The sequence below is a fragment of the Mobula birostris genome, chromosome 32 (assembly GCF_030028105.1).
Source record: "Mobula birostris isolate sMobBir1 chromosome 32, sMobBir1.hap1, whole genome shotgun sequence".
NCBI lineage: Eukaryota > Metazoa > Chordata > Chondrichthyes > Myliobatiformes > Myliobatidae > Mobula > Mobula birostris.
Window position 1 is genome coordinate 5,068,401 of NC_092401.1, and position 16,074 is coordinate 5,084,474.

The window sequence follows — 16,074 nt, forward strand, 5'->3', positions numbered from 1 at the left end:
CCACCCCCCCACCACACACACCACCACCCATTCCCCACCCCGCCCCCGCCCAAACCCCAACATACGCACATTAAATCAAAGTGCTCTTGGTCACGACATGCTCTTTATAGAGAGAGTGAGAGAGAGGAATCCATGCTGTGATGAGCCGTTCTGATGAGGCATAACAGCACAACTTCCAAGCTGAAGCCAGGCTCCCCGCATCGCAGGGCGATCACCGTTGCTTAGCAACCGCTTCTCGGAGGCCGCCGGGGGGAGCACGGCAAACCTGCACGCACCCCCCCCCCAAAACAATACCAATAACATATTAGCAGGTAATGGATGATAAAACTCATCAATAAAACCCCCAACAGCTTCGCCAGAAGTACTTTCACGGGTTTTTCTTTTTCCCGCTCAACTGTGCTAAGCACGTAACTAGACCGCCGCCATTTTGATTCCTCGACGCGCAAACCCTCCCCACATTCCCTGTGAAGATTTATTTTTTTTCCCTTGATTGATTTTTTTTTTGTTATAATGTTTGGAAGGCTAGAGCTCCTCAGGAGGCCCAGAGACTCTCGCTCCTCCGGCTCGCTTGGCAATGTAAGAAGTATGGAGGTGTCGAGGGGATGGGAGGGAGGAGGTGGCGGGGTGTGAGGGTGGGGCTAGCACCAGTCGTCCTCGTCGGTCTCACTGTAGGGTTCGTGCATCCCTTTCCTTGCGCCGGGCCCTCTCGTTTTCGTGGGCCCCAGGTTGTGGTAGTACCCGTTGGGTACCCGGCGCCCGTGCCTCGGGAGGGACACGGAGGAGGAGGATGGTGCCCGACAAGTCCTCGGCGACCTCCCGGAGCTCGTCGCTACGGCCACCTCGAAGGTCAGAGTCTCCTCCCTCGGCGTGCCGTCGTAGTCGGGGCCGCGGTAATAGTCCTCGTCGTGGCATCCCAGGTAAGGCTCAGAGAGGTGGGAGCTGGGGGTGGACCACTGGCCGCTGCTCTGGCGATGCAGTCGGGGGGAGCCGTTGCGCGGGACAGTGCCTCTCTCCGTGCCGGGGGACCTGCTGCTGCTGTGCCTCTCGCCCCGTGGGTGCTCCGGGGCCGGGGGTGAGTACCGGCGTGGCACAGGGGTCGGTGTCCTACCCTGCTGCTGCGATGTGTTCATGGCCTTGCGGACCACGGGGGAGTAGGTGACATGCGGCCTGGGCGTGGAGGGAGTCTGGGGGAGTTGCCTGCGTCCCCTCCTCGGTGTGCTGGTACCAGAAGTGGAAGGAACTGGACTCCCACTCACAGAACTACTGCCCTAGATGAAAATCGAAACAAAGCAAATCAAAAATAAAAAATCAGGAGCAAAAACACAGACAGGAAAACCATCGGAGAAAGCAAAGAGGTAACAAAAGGAACAGAAAGAAGGAAGCAACGACCACAGAACAAAAAAAGTCAAAAGAAAGTAAAAAGAGAAATTGACGTCTGTAAGTCAAGGGGTTGAGAAAAAGCAGGCATTGTGCTTTAGATAACATGGGTTTAAAAGCGCATCGCAAAGCCGTACACATTAAACATCTTGGAGACCATGCTCATAATTGAACGGGAAGTGTTAGTACTGCTGGAAGGTTGAAGCCTAAACTTAAAATGCTGTGACCGCAGTTAACTGAAAGGGGGGAAAAAAGGGTGGATTAATGTTGGCTCATGCCTGTATTACCTATGGCAGGAATTCCGCCCATTTTAGCCAGCGCAAAACGCATGCTACAATGGCGACTGCCTGTTGCAGCTAGTTCGATGTTTCAGCCAGTGTATATGACCAAGAATGGATTTGCACACCCATTTATCTCTCTGGGATTGCTTTATGTATCACACCTCTACCAGAGAGCAGCTACTGCAGGCTCTAACCGTTAATGACACAAGTTTTCATTTTCCTGGGAATGTTAACTGATTGCTTTGTTAGACATTGACTGATCTGTTGTGGGTGGAAAAAATAATTGCAATTTGAAATGCCTTTCTTGTTGATGCCAGAACGTCCCAAAGTGCTGTATAGCTGTTAAGATCCTTTTAAGTTTGCTGTTGAAATGTGACAACAACTAGGCTCAAAACAACTAGGTATGTTTTATAATAAATACTGAGGGTTAAATTTTGACAATACAGGAGAGCTTGATGTTTTAGTGAAACAGTTTGTGAAGTGAGGATGCTGACAGAGCCTCAGAAAGATGCTCAGCCAAGACACTTCAGCATGTTTTGGGAGTGGAATTTATTACCCACTGAGTCACAGCTATCACAACCTCTGCATTTTCTCTTTTTTTAATTCGAGCTGTTTCTGAAATACAAACTACTGTTTAGGAACATGATTTGTTGTAATGTAAAATATGAAATGGTCTCAAATGAAGCCATTCAGTTCTCTTTTAAATGAGCAGAGGGTATTGGTGTATTATTTCAAAAACTGCAAGTGGCAACCTGTTTGTTTCTATAAAGGCTTTCTCCAAGTTATCCAAAACATTTGTTAGATCAATAAACCTCTACTTTCAGCTAACAAGCCTCAAGGACCACTTTCTGTCTGATCTGCATAAAGATGAACCACTTACCTATCATTTGCTATCTGTGCATTTGAGTTAATTTCTAGTTCTCCATCGACTCTTAAATCCAGGCTCAAAACTTACTTTTATTCACTAGCGTTTGAATCCTCCTGATAAAGCTGATTTTTGTCTTGTGCCTAGGCCCTTGTGTTGTTTCTTTTGTTCCTATAAGCTGTTTGCCTTGTTGGTTATGTGTGTGTTTCTTGTATTTGTGATTTTAGCTATCTGCTCAGATCTGTACAGCACTTTGGTCAATGTGGGTTGTTTTTAAATGTTCTATATAAATTGACTTCACTAGTTCAAAATAGGCGTCATGCTTTTCCCCACCAACTTTGACCAACCCACTTTTTCATCAAATCCATAATTGTATTCCATTCACTATAAATTGTACTACACTAACAACCTCTACCTCCTAGAAAAATGAGGGCAATGGACATGGGAGCAGTATGCATACACATTCTTGGTACACAGTCTTGACCGACTCCACCCACCCTAGTAGTCACCTACTTACTAAATTGCCGTCAGGGATACACTACTAGTCCATCACCACCAGGGCTACACTTGATGTTCAAAGCTTCTTTCCCGTAGCTATCCAGTTTATCAACAGAACTCACTCAGGTGTAATACCCTGATGTCCCTGCACAACATCTGTTAAATGGTCTTTCCTGCTGTCCATGTTCTTTTGATAACATTGAATCTGTTCATATGTTCACATTTATTTAAGTTTGATTTTTGTGATGTTTGTGCTAATTGTTGATTGCTCATGGCTGTTTGCAATATTGTCTTGTAAATTGATTGTTACTATTGTGTTGTCTGTTATGATACTGTCCTGTGCTTTATGCTTGGCATTGAATCACAATTCTGGTATGTTTCATATACTGGCAATAAAGTGATTCTGACTTGAAAATATTTTAGCCACTGCTTTAGAACATAGAACGGTACAACACAGGAACAGGCCCTTCGGCCCACGATGTTGTGCTAAACCAATTAAATTAGTAATCAAATGGCTAACTAAACTAATCTCTCCTGCCTACGTCCATATCCTTACTTTTTCCTCACATTCATATACCTATCTAAACATCTCTTAAAGTTTTAAAATGAATGCCCTCTATTGTTAAACACTTCAACCTTTGAAAAATGGTAGTCTGACTACTCTATCTGTGCCTCTCATATCTCCCTCAGCTTCCGTCACTCCAGAGAAAACACCCAAGTTTGTCCAACCCCTTGTTATAACATATGCCCTTTAATCCAGGCAACGTTCTGGTAAACCTCTTCTGCACCTTCTCCAAACCTTGATAACCTTGCTATAATAGCTTGACCTGAATGTATGCAAATCTCCAAATATGGCAAATCTCCGATGGCGGGAGGAGAGAGAGCAGCGAGCTGCACGTACGCAGCCCTCCGGTGAAAATGATATTGTATTCGTTAAATAGGGGCTGTGGACAATTCTGATTTGATGGAGACAGACGTGAAAGCACAGAGGAACATCTGGAGAAATTTCTGAAATGCCCGTTTGCTGCTGTTGTTACTGCGTGATTGAGAATCTCCGGAGGGTAGACCCTAAAATCCCCGGCTTTGCCTGCTGCTGGCGACCGAGATTGAGGTCGAATCGTTCGAATAGAGATGGTACTGGGTGTCGGGGGCTGATTGGAGGCTCGAAGTTTTCGGACGACTCAGAATCGGACTGTGGTTGGGCATGGCAGGGAGAGTTTTCTTCTCCCGTCTGCGTGAGATGTGGGACATTTGAGAGACTTTGAACTTTTACTGTGCTCATGAACTGTTCTTTATCAAGTTATGGTATTGTTGCACTGTTGTAACTATATGTTATAATTATGTGGTTTCGTTAGTTTTTTCAGTCTTGGTCTGTCCTGTCCTTTGTGGTACCACAGCGGAGGAAATATTGTATAATTTCTTAATGCATGCATTTCTAAATGACAATAAAAGAGGACTGCGTGTCTTCATAATCTTAAAAAAAAAAACACTAGGGTTTTATACTTCCTGACTCCTAACTTAATATTAGTCGAGGCACACCTTTGTTGATTCAGGGTCTGTTTCCCTGCCCAACAGCCCTATGGGAGCTCCTTTGCCACTCTCTCAATAGTGGTTCTAGGTGACCAAATACTACCTCAGTAGAGATGCCCACATTTGGCGTGTGAATACATCCAAATAGGAAAGTCAGCCTTTGGGCTGATCCTCCGAGACGTGCTATAGGATAAGCATTTTTATTCCAAAGCATTTACTTTGCCTTTAAATAATTAAAACTGTTTAAAAATTCTGCCATGCTGATTTCAAAATTCAGTGAGGTACAGGATGTATTTATTATACAATAACTTTATAACTTTTGAATAGTAAGGAAAGGGATTCAGCTCATTACTTAACTTTTTAAACACTTCGATTTCATCTCTGACAAATAGGCAGGTACAGTAGTATCATTTAAGAAGCATATGGATGGTTACATGCAGGGTCAAAGAGGGATATGGGCCAAATGCAGGAAAAAGGGACCACTGGGCACCATAGACTCGTTGGGCCAAAGAGCCTATATCTCCTGTAATGCTCTATGACTGTAGTAGTATTTTTGGGATAAATTTGTCACTGGAAGGTACATTTACTGCTTGAATGTTGCTGCAAGGTTATAATCAGCTTTGGGAATTGATCATTGGCAGAAATTCTGCCTTATAATGACTTCAGACTAGTGAGCATTTTAGCAGGAATTTAAGGGTTAAAACGAGGGTTGTATTCCCTGAAATATCAAAATTATTAAAGTAGCTATGATTAAAGGGAGTCAAAAGATTAGAGCCAGGTCATTTGGGCCTGATGTAGAACACATTTCTGCAGGTAGAGAGCTGAGGACTTTTGAACTCTTGCAAATGGAAGCTGATGCTGGATGGATTGGTTAATTTAAACCAACAATTAATCAACATTTTGAACTAAAGATATTAAGGGATATGGGATAGTGGGGAAGGCAGGAACATGGAGACATTTGAGACTTCAGTAATTGGTAGAACAACCTTAAGCTGTATGATTCTCCAGTTTGTAAAGTTCCTCAGCATTTGTAGGTCAAGGAAATGTTTCAACTAAGGTTGCCATTAGTAATCCATGTCTGAGAAACATTGGGGAACTACAGATATGTAGATATTGTATAAGTCAGGATATGGCTGGGTTGAAGTACCCTCTTGTCTTGAATAGCATGCCCAGACTCAGTATCTGCTTCCTGCCAGGGAATGATGAAAATCCAGTAATCTAGTCCATTAGGAAAAGAAAGATTGGAAAAGTGCACAAGTAATGGTGACAGGCATTAACGAAGGCAGCACGGTGTTAATTAATTGGATTGATTTCTGGGACATTTTGGTTTATTCTTGGATACATGTTGCTAACAAGGCCAACATATTGGCCATCCTTAGTTGCCTTCTAAGTGTTGGATCCACCAAGAAATTGAAAAACAATCTTTATCATGGATCCAACAGCATTTATTCCTTTCAGTTGTTTGAAAATCATACAAACATTTCAAGTCCCCTGGTATACTGAAGGACTGAGCTTCCAGAGCTTTCAAGTGGAAAATTCCAAAGATTCACAAAGTTTCTGCTACTGTTTGATCTTCTTATGACCAATGGATTTCCTCCGGATGCTCAAGTTTCCTCCCACATTTCAAAGACGTACAGGTTAGATGGTTAATGGTTGCAATCAAGAGGTAGGGGCCTGTTGGGGCAGTAGGACCTTTTACTGTGCTCTAAATTAAATTGGTGTTCCAAATGAAGAAATCTTTCCTCCTCTACTGGAAATGGCCAATTCCATATCCTGGTACCTTGCCCCCTAAGCATCTGTGTGTTGGACTGGTTCTTGGCATTAATCCTTTTAGTGCTTTTCCCAGTTTTGTATGTTTCATTGCAATCACCTCATTGTTTTTCTCTCTGGAATAGAGGGCAAATTTACATAATTTCTCTCCATAGGATAATCTCTTGTTTAAGGATTCAATCTAGTGAATATTCACTACATTATGTCCACTTGTATCCTTTGGATATGGAAACTAAAATTGCACATGTTCATGTATAGTCTAAGCAAAGCACGCCTTCCCTACTTGTGCAGTCCAACACCCTTGCAGTAAAGCCCAGGGTGCTATTATGGTTAAACACAGGGCACACAGCACAATTTATAAAAAAAAAAAAAAAAAAATTCTAACCCAGTTCCTGAGGGTATCTTGCTTGTTTTTGCAATTTTATTGCTATTTCACCTGTTTAGACTTGAATTGGGCAGTTCAGTATTAGAATTTCAGGTTTTAACATTTTGACATTGCAACCAACCCAAATATTATTTGTGTGGTGAGTTGGCAGATACTATTGAATTGGCTTCACAGAGCTTCAGAAGGTGCTCAAAACCAGCAAGGGTATACTGACTGAGTTATCCGTTGGGGCTTTGGGATGTCCTGCACATGCTAATTCTCACATCACCACTGTTGTTACACTGGTAAAATGCAGCAAGATCAACAATTTCCATTGATGCAAAAGCTCCAAAATAGCAAATGTGAGTTGGCATGCTTCAGGAGTGACTAAAAGGAAGGTCTACCCAAGGTTACATAAAACCCAAAGCCTTGACCATAGAATTGGGTTTTGAGGAGCATCTTGAGAAGAAAATGAAGCGGTTTAGAGGGGGAATTTCAAACCCTGGACTTGAGTAGCTGAAGGTGTCATTGCTATTGACAGAGGGATTAAATTCAGAGGCCAGACTTCTACAGAGATATCAGAGGGATAGAGGGTAATAAGGAAATACAAAGATTGTGGGGAGGGTTACTGGCGGCGTGGCGGTTTGAAAACCTTACTGCTTTCACATATGGATGCAAGATAAATAGAAATGCAGAGAGGAATATTAAAATCTTATTAGCCTGGAACAGTGAGGCAATACTGTACTGCCATAAGTGCTGTCTTGGAGATATTAACCTGTGCTCTCTCAAATATGAACGTAGAAAAATTACCAAGGTATTATTTCAGGAAGTAGTACAATTTGCTTCGTTACTTGTACAAATTTGTCCTAAAATAATAGGCTAACTGGCACTTGTAGCATGTTTATGGGAGCTTCTATGATACTATGCTCATACAGTGAGTGACTATATTTCTGATCTGATATTTTGAAAAAAACATAATAGGTGTTACTGAAGTATAAGTTTTATTTTCAATATGTACTGCAATGTACTAGTTCCATAAAATTCAGCATATTAATAAATGTTATTGGGAAATGAATTGGTAATCTAAGGAAAATTTCAAGATGTGGATTCTCAAAGCAAATCAACCTCTCTGTGTCCATTCATGTTTTGTAAATGTTGACTGTCATCGATGAAGAAAATAAATAAAGTGCAGTGAAATTTGCCACCCAGATCTGCAATCTTTAGTCCTAGTAAGAGCACGGGCAGCAGGTATATGGACCATTGTGACCAGCAGATTTTCCATATAGTTATGCACCATCCTGCCCCTGGAAGAATATCGGCTGTTGCTTCATTGTTACTGAGTTTATATTCTGGAACTCCCTACCAGCAGTATTGTAGGAGCATTGTCAACATATGAGTGCAACAGTTCAGCAAGGAAACTTTGAGAGTGATTGTAGACAGTCAGTAAATGCTTGCCAACCGTGCCCACATTTTATAAGTGAGTTGGAAAGCTCAACCATATTGAAAGGAACATCTTTCTCAAAGATGGACTTGAAATGCCAACTGATGTGCTTGTGGCTAATTATCTTGAACATTTTTGCTTCAGGTTATCAGTGGGTGCAATGCAGTATTTAAAGTATTATTTAAGGTTGAGTTAAGGTAGTTCACATCAATCAGTGATTCTTCCATTCAGTATGTGTGGGTGTCACTAACACTGACATCATCAGTTTCCCCTCAATTGCCTTGGTGGCCATTTCAGAGGGCGGTTAAAAGTTGACTATTGGTCTACAATCGCATACATCTAGGCCAGACCAGTAGGGATGCAGATAACCTTAAGAACATTGGGATCCAGGTGGATTTTGAGGAGTTGTGTGGTCTTTATTTTCGATACCTGTATTTTATTTGAAATTTATTAGTATGAATTCAAGTTCTCCAATTTGTTGTCTTTTGCACACTTGGTTGTCCACCCTGTTTTTGTGGTATTTCAATGATTCTTATATGGTACTGGATTTATTGAGTATACTCACAAGCAAATGAATCTCAGTGTGTTTGCGCGTGTGCTTACATACAATTATTTACAATATGCTGTTAAGTCAGATTTGAATAAAATTACCATTATAGCCAGAATAGCATGAATTGCAGAAGTGGTTGTTAATTTTCACTTGAAAGGAAATGCCTGATTGGGTCAAATAAGATTGTAATTCTCTATATGTTTTGGTAGTCGTGTCATTAAAACTACAGGTTAGTTGTTAATGTCTTGTGGCACCTGCGGCAGCTTGAGGATTCCTGGGTAAGTGTGGTTAACGTGGAATTCCTAAAGTTGTTGTCAGAGATTCACTACCCCTTGCTTGCAAATATCTCTCTTCCGAGCACGTCTGGCCTTTGGAACACATGAATTTCATGCATTTCTGTAAATATCTTCCAATTAAAATGCTCTTGCTGCATGATGTCTTTAGCATTAATGGAGAGCTAAGTTATTGGAAATTTCTCTAGATCTAACAAATGAAAAAAGCTTGTTAGATTAGTTTTAATCTTGATTTTTGATCAATCGGCTGTCTTAATCATTTATGCATAGTCCATTGTTTTATTTTGTGCTGTGTGATGTTTTTAAGAAAAATAGTTAAGCTGTGCTTTTATCTTCAGTAAGAATTCTTTAATATGATTGAATGCTCAGCTTGATGAATATCATATCTGCTTTTGAACCAATAGCAGAAGTAATCGGGGAAAGAAAAGACTGCATCGTGATAGTAGTTAGATTTCTGTTGGGAGGTTTCTTTTTGGGTCAGCTTAGTGAGTACAGATTTTGGATACAAATTTTGGATGAACTCTTGAAATCAAATGAAAGGCATTTACAAAATATAACCTTAAAATATAATTGAGTTGTTATTTCCTTTCTGACTATTTGCTAAACTTTTGCCACTTTTATTTCAAGCAGAAAATAAAGTTTACTTTATTAACCCTTCTCTGCCATTTCCTTTTACTGTACTGTGTCTTTTGAAGATGGATGTACTATAGTATGTAAAAGCAGCATTAATTGGCTTAATTTTCCCCATATTGAGTGGGGAAAACCCAAATACTGGTAGAATGGACAGCCACTTCTAAAGATACTTTCTGCATTGGGAAAAGGCTGCAAATGACATAGTTAAGAATGGAAGCACCACATGCAGAAAAACGTCTGCTGAATGGGTAAAATTGGGGAGCTTAACAATCAGAATAAATGTTATGCTTTGAACTCTTGTCCTTCCAGTATATATTTTTGTAAGTATAGGAGTAGGAAGCCATCTGCTACTAGTGCACACGAGCTGAAAGAAGCTTTTGTAAACCAAGATGTTTAACCTGTATGGCCTATCAGCTTATTAGAAAGCAAGAACCAGAGGGAAATAACTTCACAATATATTTTGGGTTTCAGTTAAACACGTAACCAGTAATTCCATTCTTTCAATTCAGAAGAGCTACCTTTGGCACACAAAATTAGCGAAGTAATTGCTTATTAGGTCAGAATACCAACCTGGCCCAAAGTGACATGCTCTTGCCAGTAATCACATCAGAAAGCATCCATACCACTTTAAGACCTACTATCTGGCATACTTCATAAGTATCCAGCAAAATCTATGGTTACTGGATATTTGGGGAAACTGAGATAGAGCTGGCGGTTGGGCAGATGGGAAGGTTGTTTCCTGTTTAAGACTATGCACATACTGAATTGGCCTCTATGTTGATGACTAGGTGTGGGAAGCTGGTCTTATATTTTTTGTCTCTCCATGGACCAGGACCTACTAGAATGTTTGTAATGCCAGTCTTTGAATTTTTCCATTTTGTTTTCCCCTGTCCCTTCTTGGATTCAACAGTTGGCTGGTGCTGCTCTTCAGTTTAAAATTATTGCTGGTCAGTCATCAGTGCCACAATATGACTAACCTAAAACTTGTTTGGATTACAACTATTGCTAAATCATTTTGTACAATTTGGTCCACTTCTTGAACATGGAAGCAATTTGATAACATCTGCCCATTTCTTTTCCGGAATAGATAATTCCCATTGAACAGGAATTAAATAGGATGGCAGTATAGGCTGCCTTTTACTTTTGTAAACATTGTATTAATGGAATGCTTGTGCCTGAATCCCTTTGAGCAAAGTTGCAGGGATAGGATTCACCATCTGATAGATTCTAGTTGATCTAGGTTTAAAAAGTGGTATTATCTATAGCAGGGTTTTCTGATAGTATTGGGTGGAAATGGGGTTTTAACTTAGGGAAAGGTGGTATTCCTTAAGTACAGGGTATGTGGAGCTAAGGATACAAGTGGGATTTAGTTATTTATTTTCCATCGGCAAAGGATTAATGATTTACGTTGTTATTTTGGTTAGTTGCCAGTTTCTCTGTGGGGTAAGTTCCATGTTGGATACATGATTATCTGTTAATCCCTCAGCACATCCAAGATCTGTGAAGTTTGCAGACCCACCTGTCTATGGGGAACACACTCGCGGCCTGCACTAGGAGATCGGGACCACCGCCTGTCCCTCGATCGAGGTCTGCTGTACTCATGCCGTTCCTGTGAATAACGCTCCTTGTCGGATGACGTGTGGTGGTGGTGGTGATGGTGATGATGATGGTGCTTTCTGTCTTTGGGCCTTCCTCGCTCCCGATCCTTCTCTTTTGGAGGGAGGTCACCTGACTGTGTTGTGGTACTGAGGTCTGTTCCAAGCCCTATATCAATAAAAGCTGATCATTTAGGCAAAGAAAAAGAAATCGGAAAATGTTTAGAAAGAAAGACTTGCATTTAGAGAGCACCTTAATATTTCTCTCAGTAACTAAATATTATATATGAAGAATTACTTTGGTATATAGTCTGTCTATTTTGACAATGATTTCCCAAGCCACCCATGTTTGTTTCACCTTCAGTTAATGCAGGTGCCTAAGCATGTTGCTAAATGGAGATGATTTGGTTTTCATTTTTGAATGAGGGAGCTACTAGCAAAGCCCATCCCAAACAACCCGTGATAAGTTTTTGAGTTGCCTTGAACTACGGAACTCTGTGGTGTAGCAGTTTCCATGGTGTTCTTGTGGATTCCACTGATGAAAGAACAGTGGCATATTGTGTACACCTTAGAAGAAAACCTACAAGTCGCACCTAATGTGCCATTGACCTTTGTCCAAGATTGTGGAGGTTGTGAGTTTGGAGGTTATGTTGAAATTAAAAGATGGTATTTATTCTCAAGTACTCATTGATTCTGTAGTCAACTATTACTCAACACTGATGTAAGCTGCCATGTTGTATGAGGATCCATTAGTCAGATGTGTGTATTTGCTCTTTGATCTTAATGAAGGACCAACTAAAGCCTCCTTTCTGAAAAAGTTGTAATCAAGATGTTAGTTCTTGCAGGCATAAGAGTTGGTCTCTTGCTTGATGAATGTGTGCATATTAGACTTTCAAAGTATCTGAAGTTGCCTGGCTGGCATTGTTCCATTATAGCATTCACTTAGAAGGCATGCTGTAATGCTGATTGAACTCTTGACAATATCCTTCAGGTAATCATTGACACAGATCTTGAATCACTGATGGAACCTCTCATGTCACACCCCCCCCCCCCCCCATTAACATCGTCTTCAATGTTGCATTCTTAGAACTCTAAGAAAGATTGTATTGTATATTTGAGGCTAGGCTGAGAGTGCTAGACAATTTAAAAACGGCATTAATATCTAATAGAAACAATGGGCAAATAACTGGTATTTGCTTGTGTCCTGTGTCCGCATGACTTACCTACATTTCATACATCATACCACATAAGAACATAAGTAGGAGCAGGAGTAGACCTTCTGGCCCGTTGAGCCTGCTCTGCCGTTCGATAAGGTCATGACTGATCTGGCCATGGACCATCTCCACCTACCTGCTTTTTCCCCATAGCCTTTAATTCTCCTATTATGCAAAAATTTATCCAACCTTATCTTAATATTTACTGAGGTAGCCTCTACTGCTTCTTTGGGCAGAGAATTCCACAGATTCACCACTCTCGGAGGGAAAAAGCAGTTCTTTATCTCTGTCCTAAATCTACTCCCTTGAATCTTGAGGCTATGTCCCCTAGTTCTAATCTCACCTACTAATGGAAACAACTTTCCTGCCTCTATCTTATCGAATTCTTTCATAATTTTATGTGTTTCTATAAGATCTCCTCTCATTCATCTGAATTCCAGCAAGTACAATCCCAGGTGACAATCTCTCCTCTGTGGAATCATCTGGTGAACTTCCTCTGCGCTGCCTCCAAAGCCAGTATATCCTTTCTCAAGTAAGGAGAGTAGAGCTGCATGCAGAACTCTAAATGTGGCCTCACCAGTACACTATACAGTTGCAGCATAACCTCCCTGTTCTTAAATTCAATCCCTCTAGTAGTGAAGGCCTGCTGCAACTGCAAACCAACCATTTGTGATTCAAGCACAAGTACTCCTAAGTCCCTCTGCACAGCAGCATGCTGCAATTTTTTTACCATTTAAGTAATCATCTACTCTTTCATTTTTCCTTCCAAAGTGGATGACGTCGCAGTTATCAACATTGTACTCCATCTGCCAGACTCTTGCTCACTCACTTAACCTATCTATATTTGTCTCTCTGCAGATTATCTGTACCTTCTGCACAATTTGCTGTTCCATTCTATTTAGTATCATCACAAACTTAGATACATTACCCCCAGTCCCCTCTTCCAGATTGTTAATGTATATCATGAACAGTTGCGGGCCCAACACCGACCCCTGTGGCATACTGTGCACCACTGATTGCCAACCAGAGTAGCACCCATGTATCCCAACTCTCTGCTTTCTATTGGTTAACCAATCCTTTATATGCTAATACATCACCCCCAACTCTCATGCATCCTTGTCTTATGGATAAGTCTTTTATGTGGCACCTTATTGAATGCCTTCTGGAAATCCAAGTAAATAAAGTCCCATCTGTTCCCCGCTATCCACTGTGCTCGATATATCCTCAAAGAAATCCAGTACATTTGTCAAACTGCACCTGCCTTTGCTGAATCCATGCTGCGTCTACTTGATGGATTCATTAGACGCCTGGCAATTTCTTCTTTAATGATAGCTTCAAGCATTTTTCCAACTATAGATGTAAACTAACTGGTGTCTGGTTACCTGCCTTTTGCCTACATCCTACTTTGAACAGTGGCGTGACATTCGCTGTCTTCTAATCTGCTGAGGCCTGCCCAGAGTCCAGAGAATTTTGGTAAATTGTCACCAAAGCCTCTACTATAACTTCTGCCATTTTTAGTACCCTGATATTCCATCAGGATGTAGGGTCATTTCACCCATACTGTATTATAGATTCGGCCATAGCTTCTTCTGTTGTTTTGACCTTTTCAAATCTGCATTGCTCTGTTGCTTAAAAGAGGTTATACAGCCTCCTACGTTAATTCACTGCTGTTGCTGTTGTACACAACAGGAATGGATTTATGATGACTGATCTCCTATTTGTCTCCAGGTACTTCTCTTGCTGTGATCATCAGACCACATGCTGTTCTTGATCACAGCTTTGACTTCATTGATTTCTAGTCTCTGTATCTCATACTTGATGGCTTGGAGAGGCTGACTGTAACATGGTCTGAATTGCCTTTCTTTGACTTGTGTTGCTGCCTTTTGCTTTAATTGCTGAATTTACACTTTTCCCCCTTTCGTTAAGTTTGGATTCAACTGAAACACTGGTGAAGCTGTTGATGTATTAGCAGCTTTGTGGACTGGCTTGATACAGTATTAAAAATAAAAAAAAAATAGGAAGTTAGCCAACTGATGCTTCTCTGGAAAGCCAGAAGAACCTTCAGATACTTCAAGGAGGCATGGGATCCAAGGGGACATTGTTTTGTGGATCCAGAACTGGCTTGTCCACAGAAGGCAAAGAGTGGTTGTAGACGGGTCATATTCTGCATGAAGGTTGGTGACCAGTGCTGTGCCTCGGGGATCTGTTCTGGGACCCCTTCACTTTGTGATTTTTTTTTTTTTTTGAATAGATGATCTGGTTCAGGAAGTGGAGGGATGGGTTAGTAAATTTGCTGATGACACAAAAGTTGGGGGTGTTGTGAATAGTGTGCAGGGCTATCAGAAGTTACAGCGGGACATTGATAGGATGCAAAACTGGGCTGAGAAGTGGCAGATGGAGTTCAACCCAGGTAAGTGTCAGGTGGTTAATTTTGATAGATCAAATATGATGACAGAATATAATACTAATGCAGAATATAGTATTAATGGTAAGACTCTTGGCACTGTGGAGGATCAGAGGGATCTTGGGGTCAGAGTTCTTAGGACACTCAATGTTACTGCGTAGATTGACTCTATGGTTTGGAAGGCATATGGTGCATTGGCCTTCATTAGCCATGGGATTGAGTTTAAGAGCTGAGAGGTAATGTTACAGCTATATTGACCCTGGTCAGTACTTGGAGTACTGTGCTCATTTCTGGTTGCCTCACTACAGGAAAGATGTGGAAACCATAGAAGGGGTGCAGTGGAGATTTATAAGGATGTTGCCTGGATTGGGGAGCGTGCCTGATGCGAATAGGTTCAGTGAGCTCTGCCTTTTCTCCTTGGAGCGACGGGAGATGAGAGGTGACCTGATAGAGTTGTATAAGATGAGAGGCATTGGTTGTGTGGATAGTCAGAGGCTTTTCCCCAGGGCTGAAATGGCTAACATGAGAGGGCACAGTCTTAAGGTGCATGGAAGTAGGTACAGAGGAGATGTCCTTGGTAAGTTTTTTTTAACGCAGAGAGTGGTGAGTGCGTGGAATGGGCTGCTGGCAACGGTGGTGGAGGTAGATGTGATAGGGTCTTTTAAGAGACTCCTGGATAAATACATGGCACTTAGAAGAACAGAGGGCCATGGGTAACCCTGGGTAATTTCGAAAGTAAATACATGTTCGGTCAGCATTGTGGGCCAAAGGGTCTGTATTGTGCAGTAGGTTTTCTGCTTCTAAGGCTTCCTTGAATATGAGTTCCTCATTTCTCCACTAGAAGCAGTAGAATAAGAAGGAATTGATAAATGTTTTCCGATACATATTATATTAAAATAATGTAAATAATCATTTATCACTGGATGAAAGGAGGAGAAGATGGCAGCGCGACACAGCTTGCGCGGCCACTCCGGTGAATGATATCTGTAATCTGTCAAGTAGGGGCTGTGCACAATTCTGATTTGATGGAGACAGACATGAGAGAATGGAGGAACATGTGGAGAAACCTCTGAAATGCCTTTTTTGCTGCCGCTGTTACTGCGTGATCCTGAATCTCCAGAGGGGAAGGCCCCAGATCCTCGGCTTTGCTTGTTGCTCGGCGGCTGGGATGGGGTCGAGGCACTCGGCAGAGCTGGTGCTCGGTGTTGAAGGGCTGGCCGGAGGCTCGACGTTTTCGGACGGACTCTGAGTCGGCTGGG

At 41.7% G+C, this 16,074-nt stretch overlaps 1 protein-coding gene across 1 annotated transcript in view; it reads right to left on the reverse strand.

Annotated features, from left to right (window-relative positions):
- Positions 1–200: 200 nt before the first annotated feature.
- LOC140191058 (voltage-dependent P/Q-type calcium channel subunit alpha-1A-like) overlaps positions 201–16,074 on the reverse strand; it is a 597,550-nt gene continuing 581,676 nt past the window's right edge. The window contains exons 49-50 of the mRNA XM_072248133.1: positions 11,122–11,366; positions 201–1,268 (exon numbers count right to left, since the gene is read on the reverse strand). Coding sequence (XP_072104234.1) covers positions 639–1,268; positions 11,122–11,366 — 875 coding nt within the window. The 3' untranslated portion in view covers positions 201–638. The remainder of the gene's footprint in view (positions 1,269–11,121; positions 11,367–16,074) is intronic.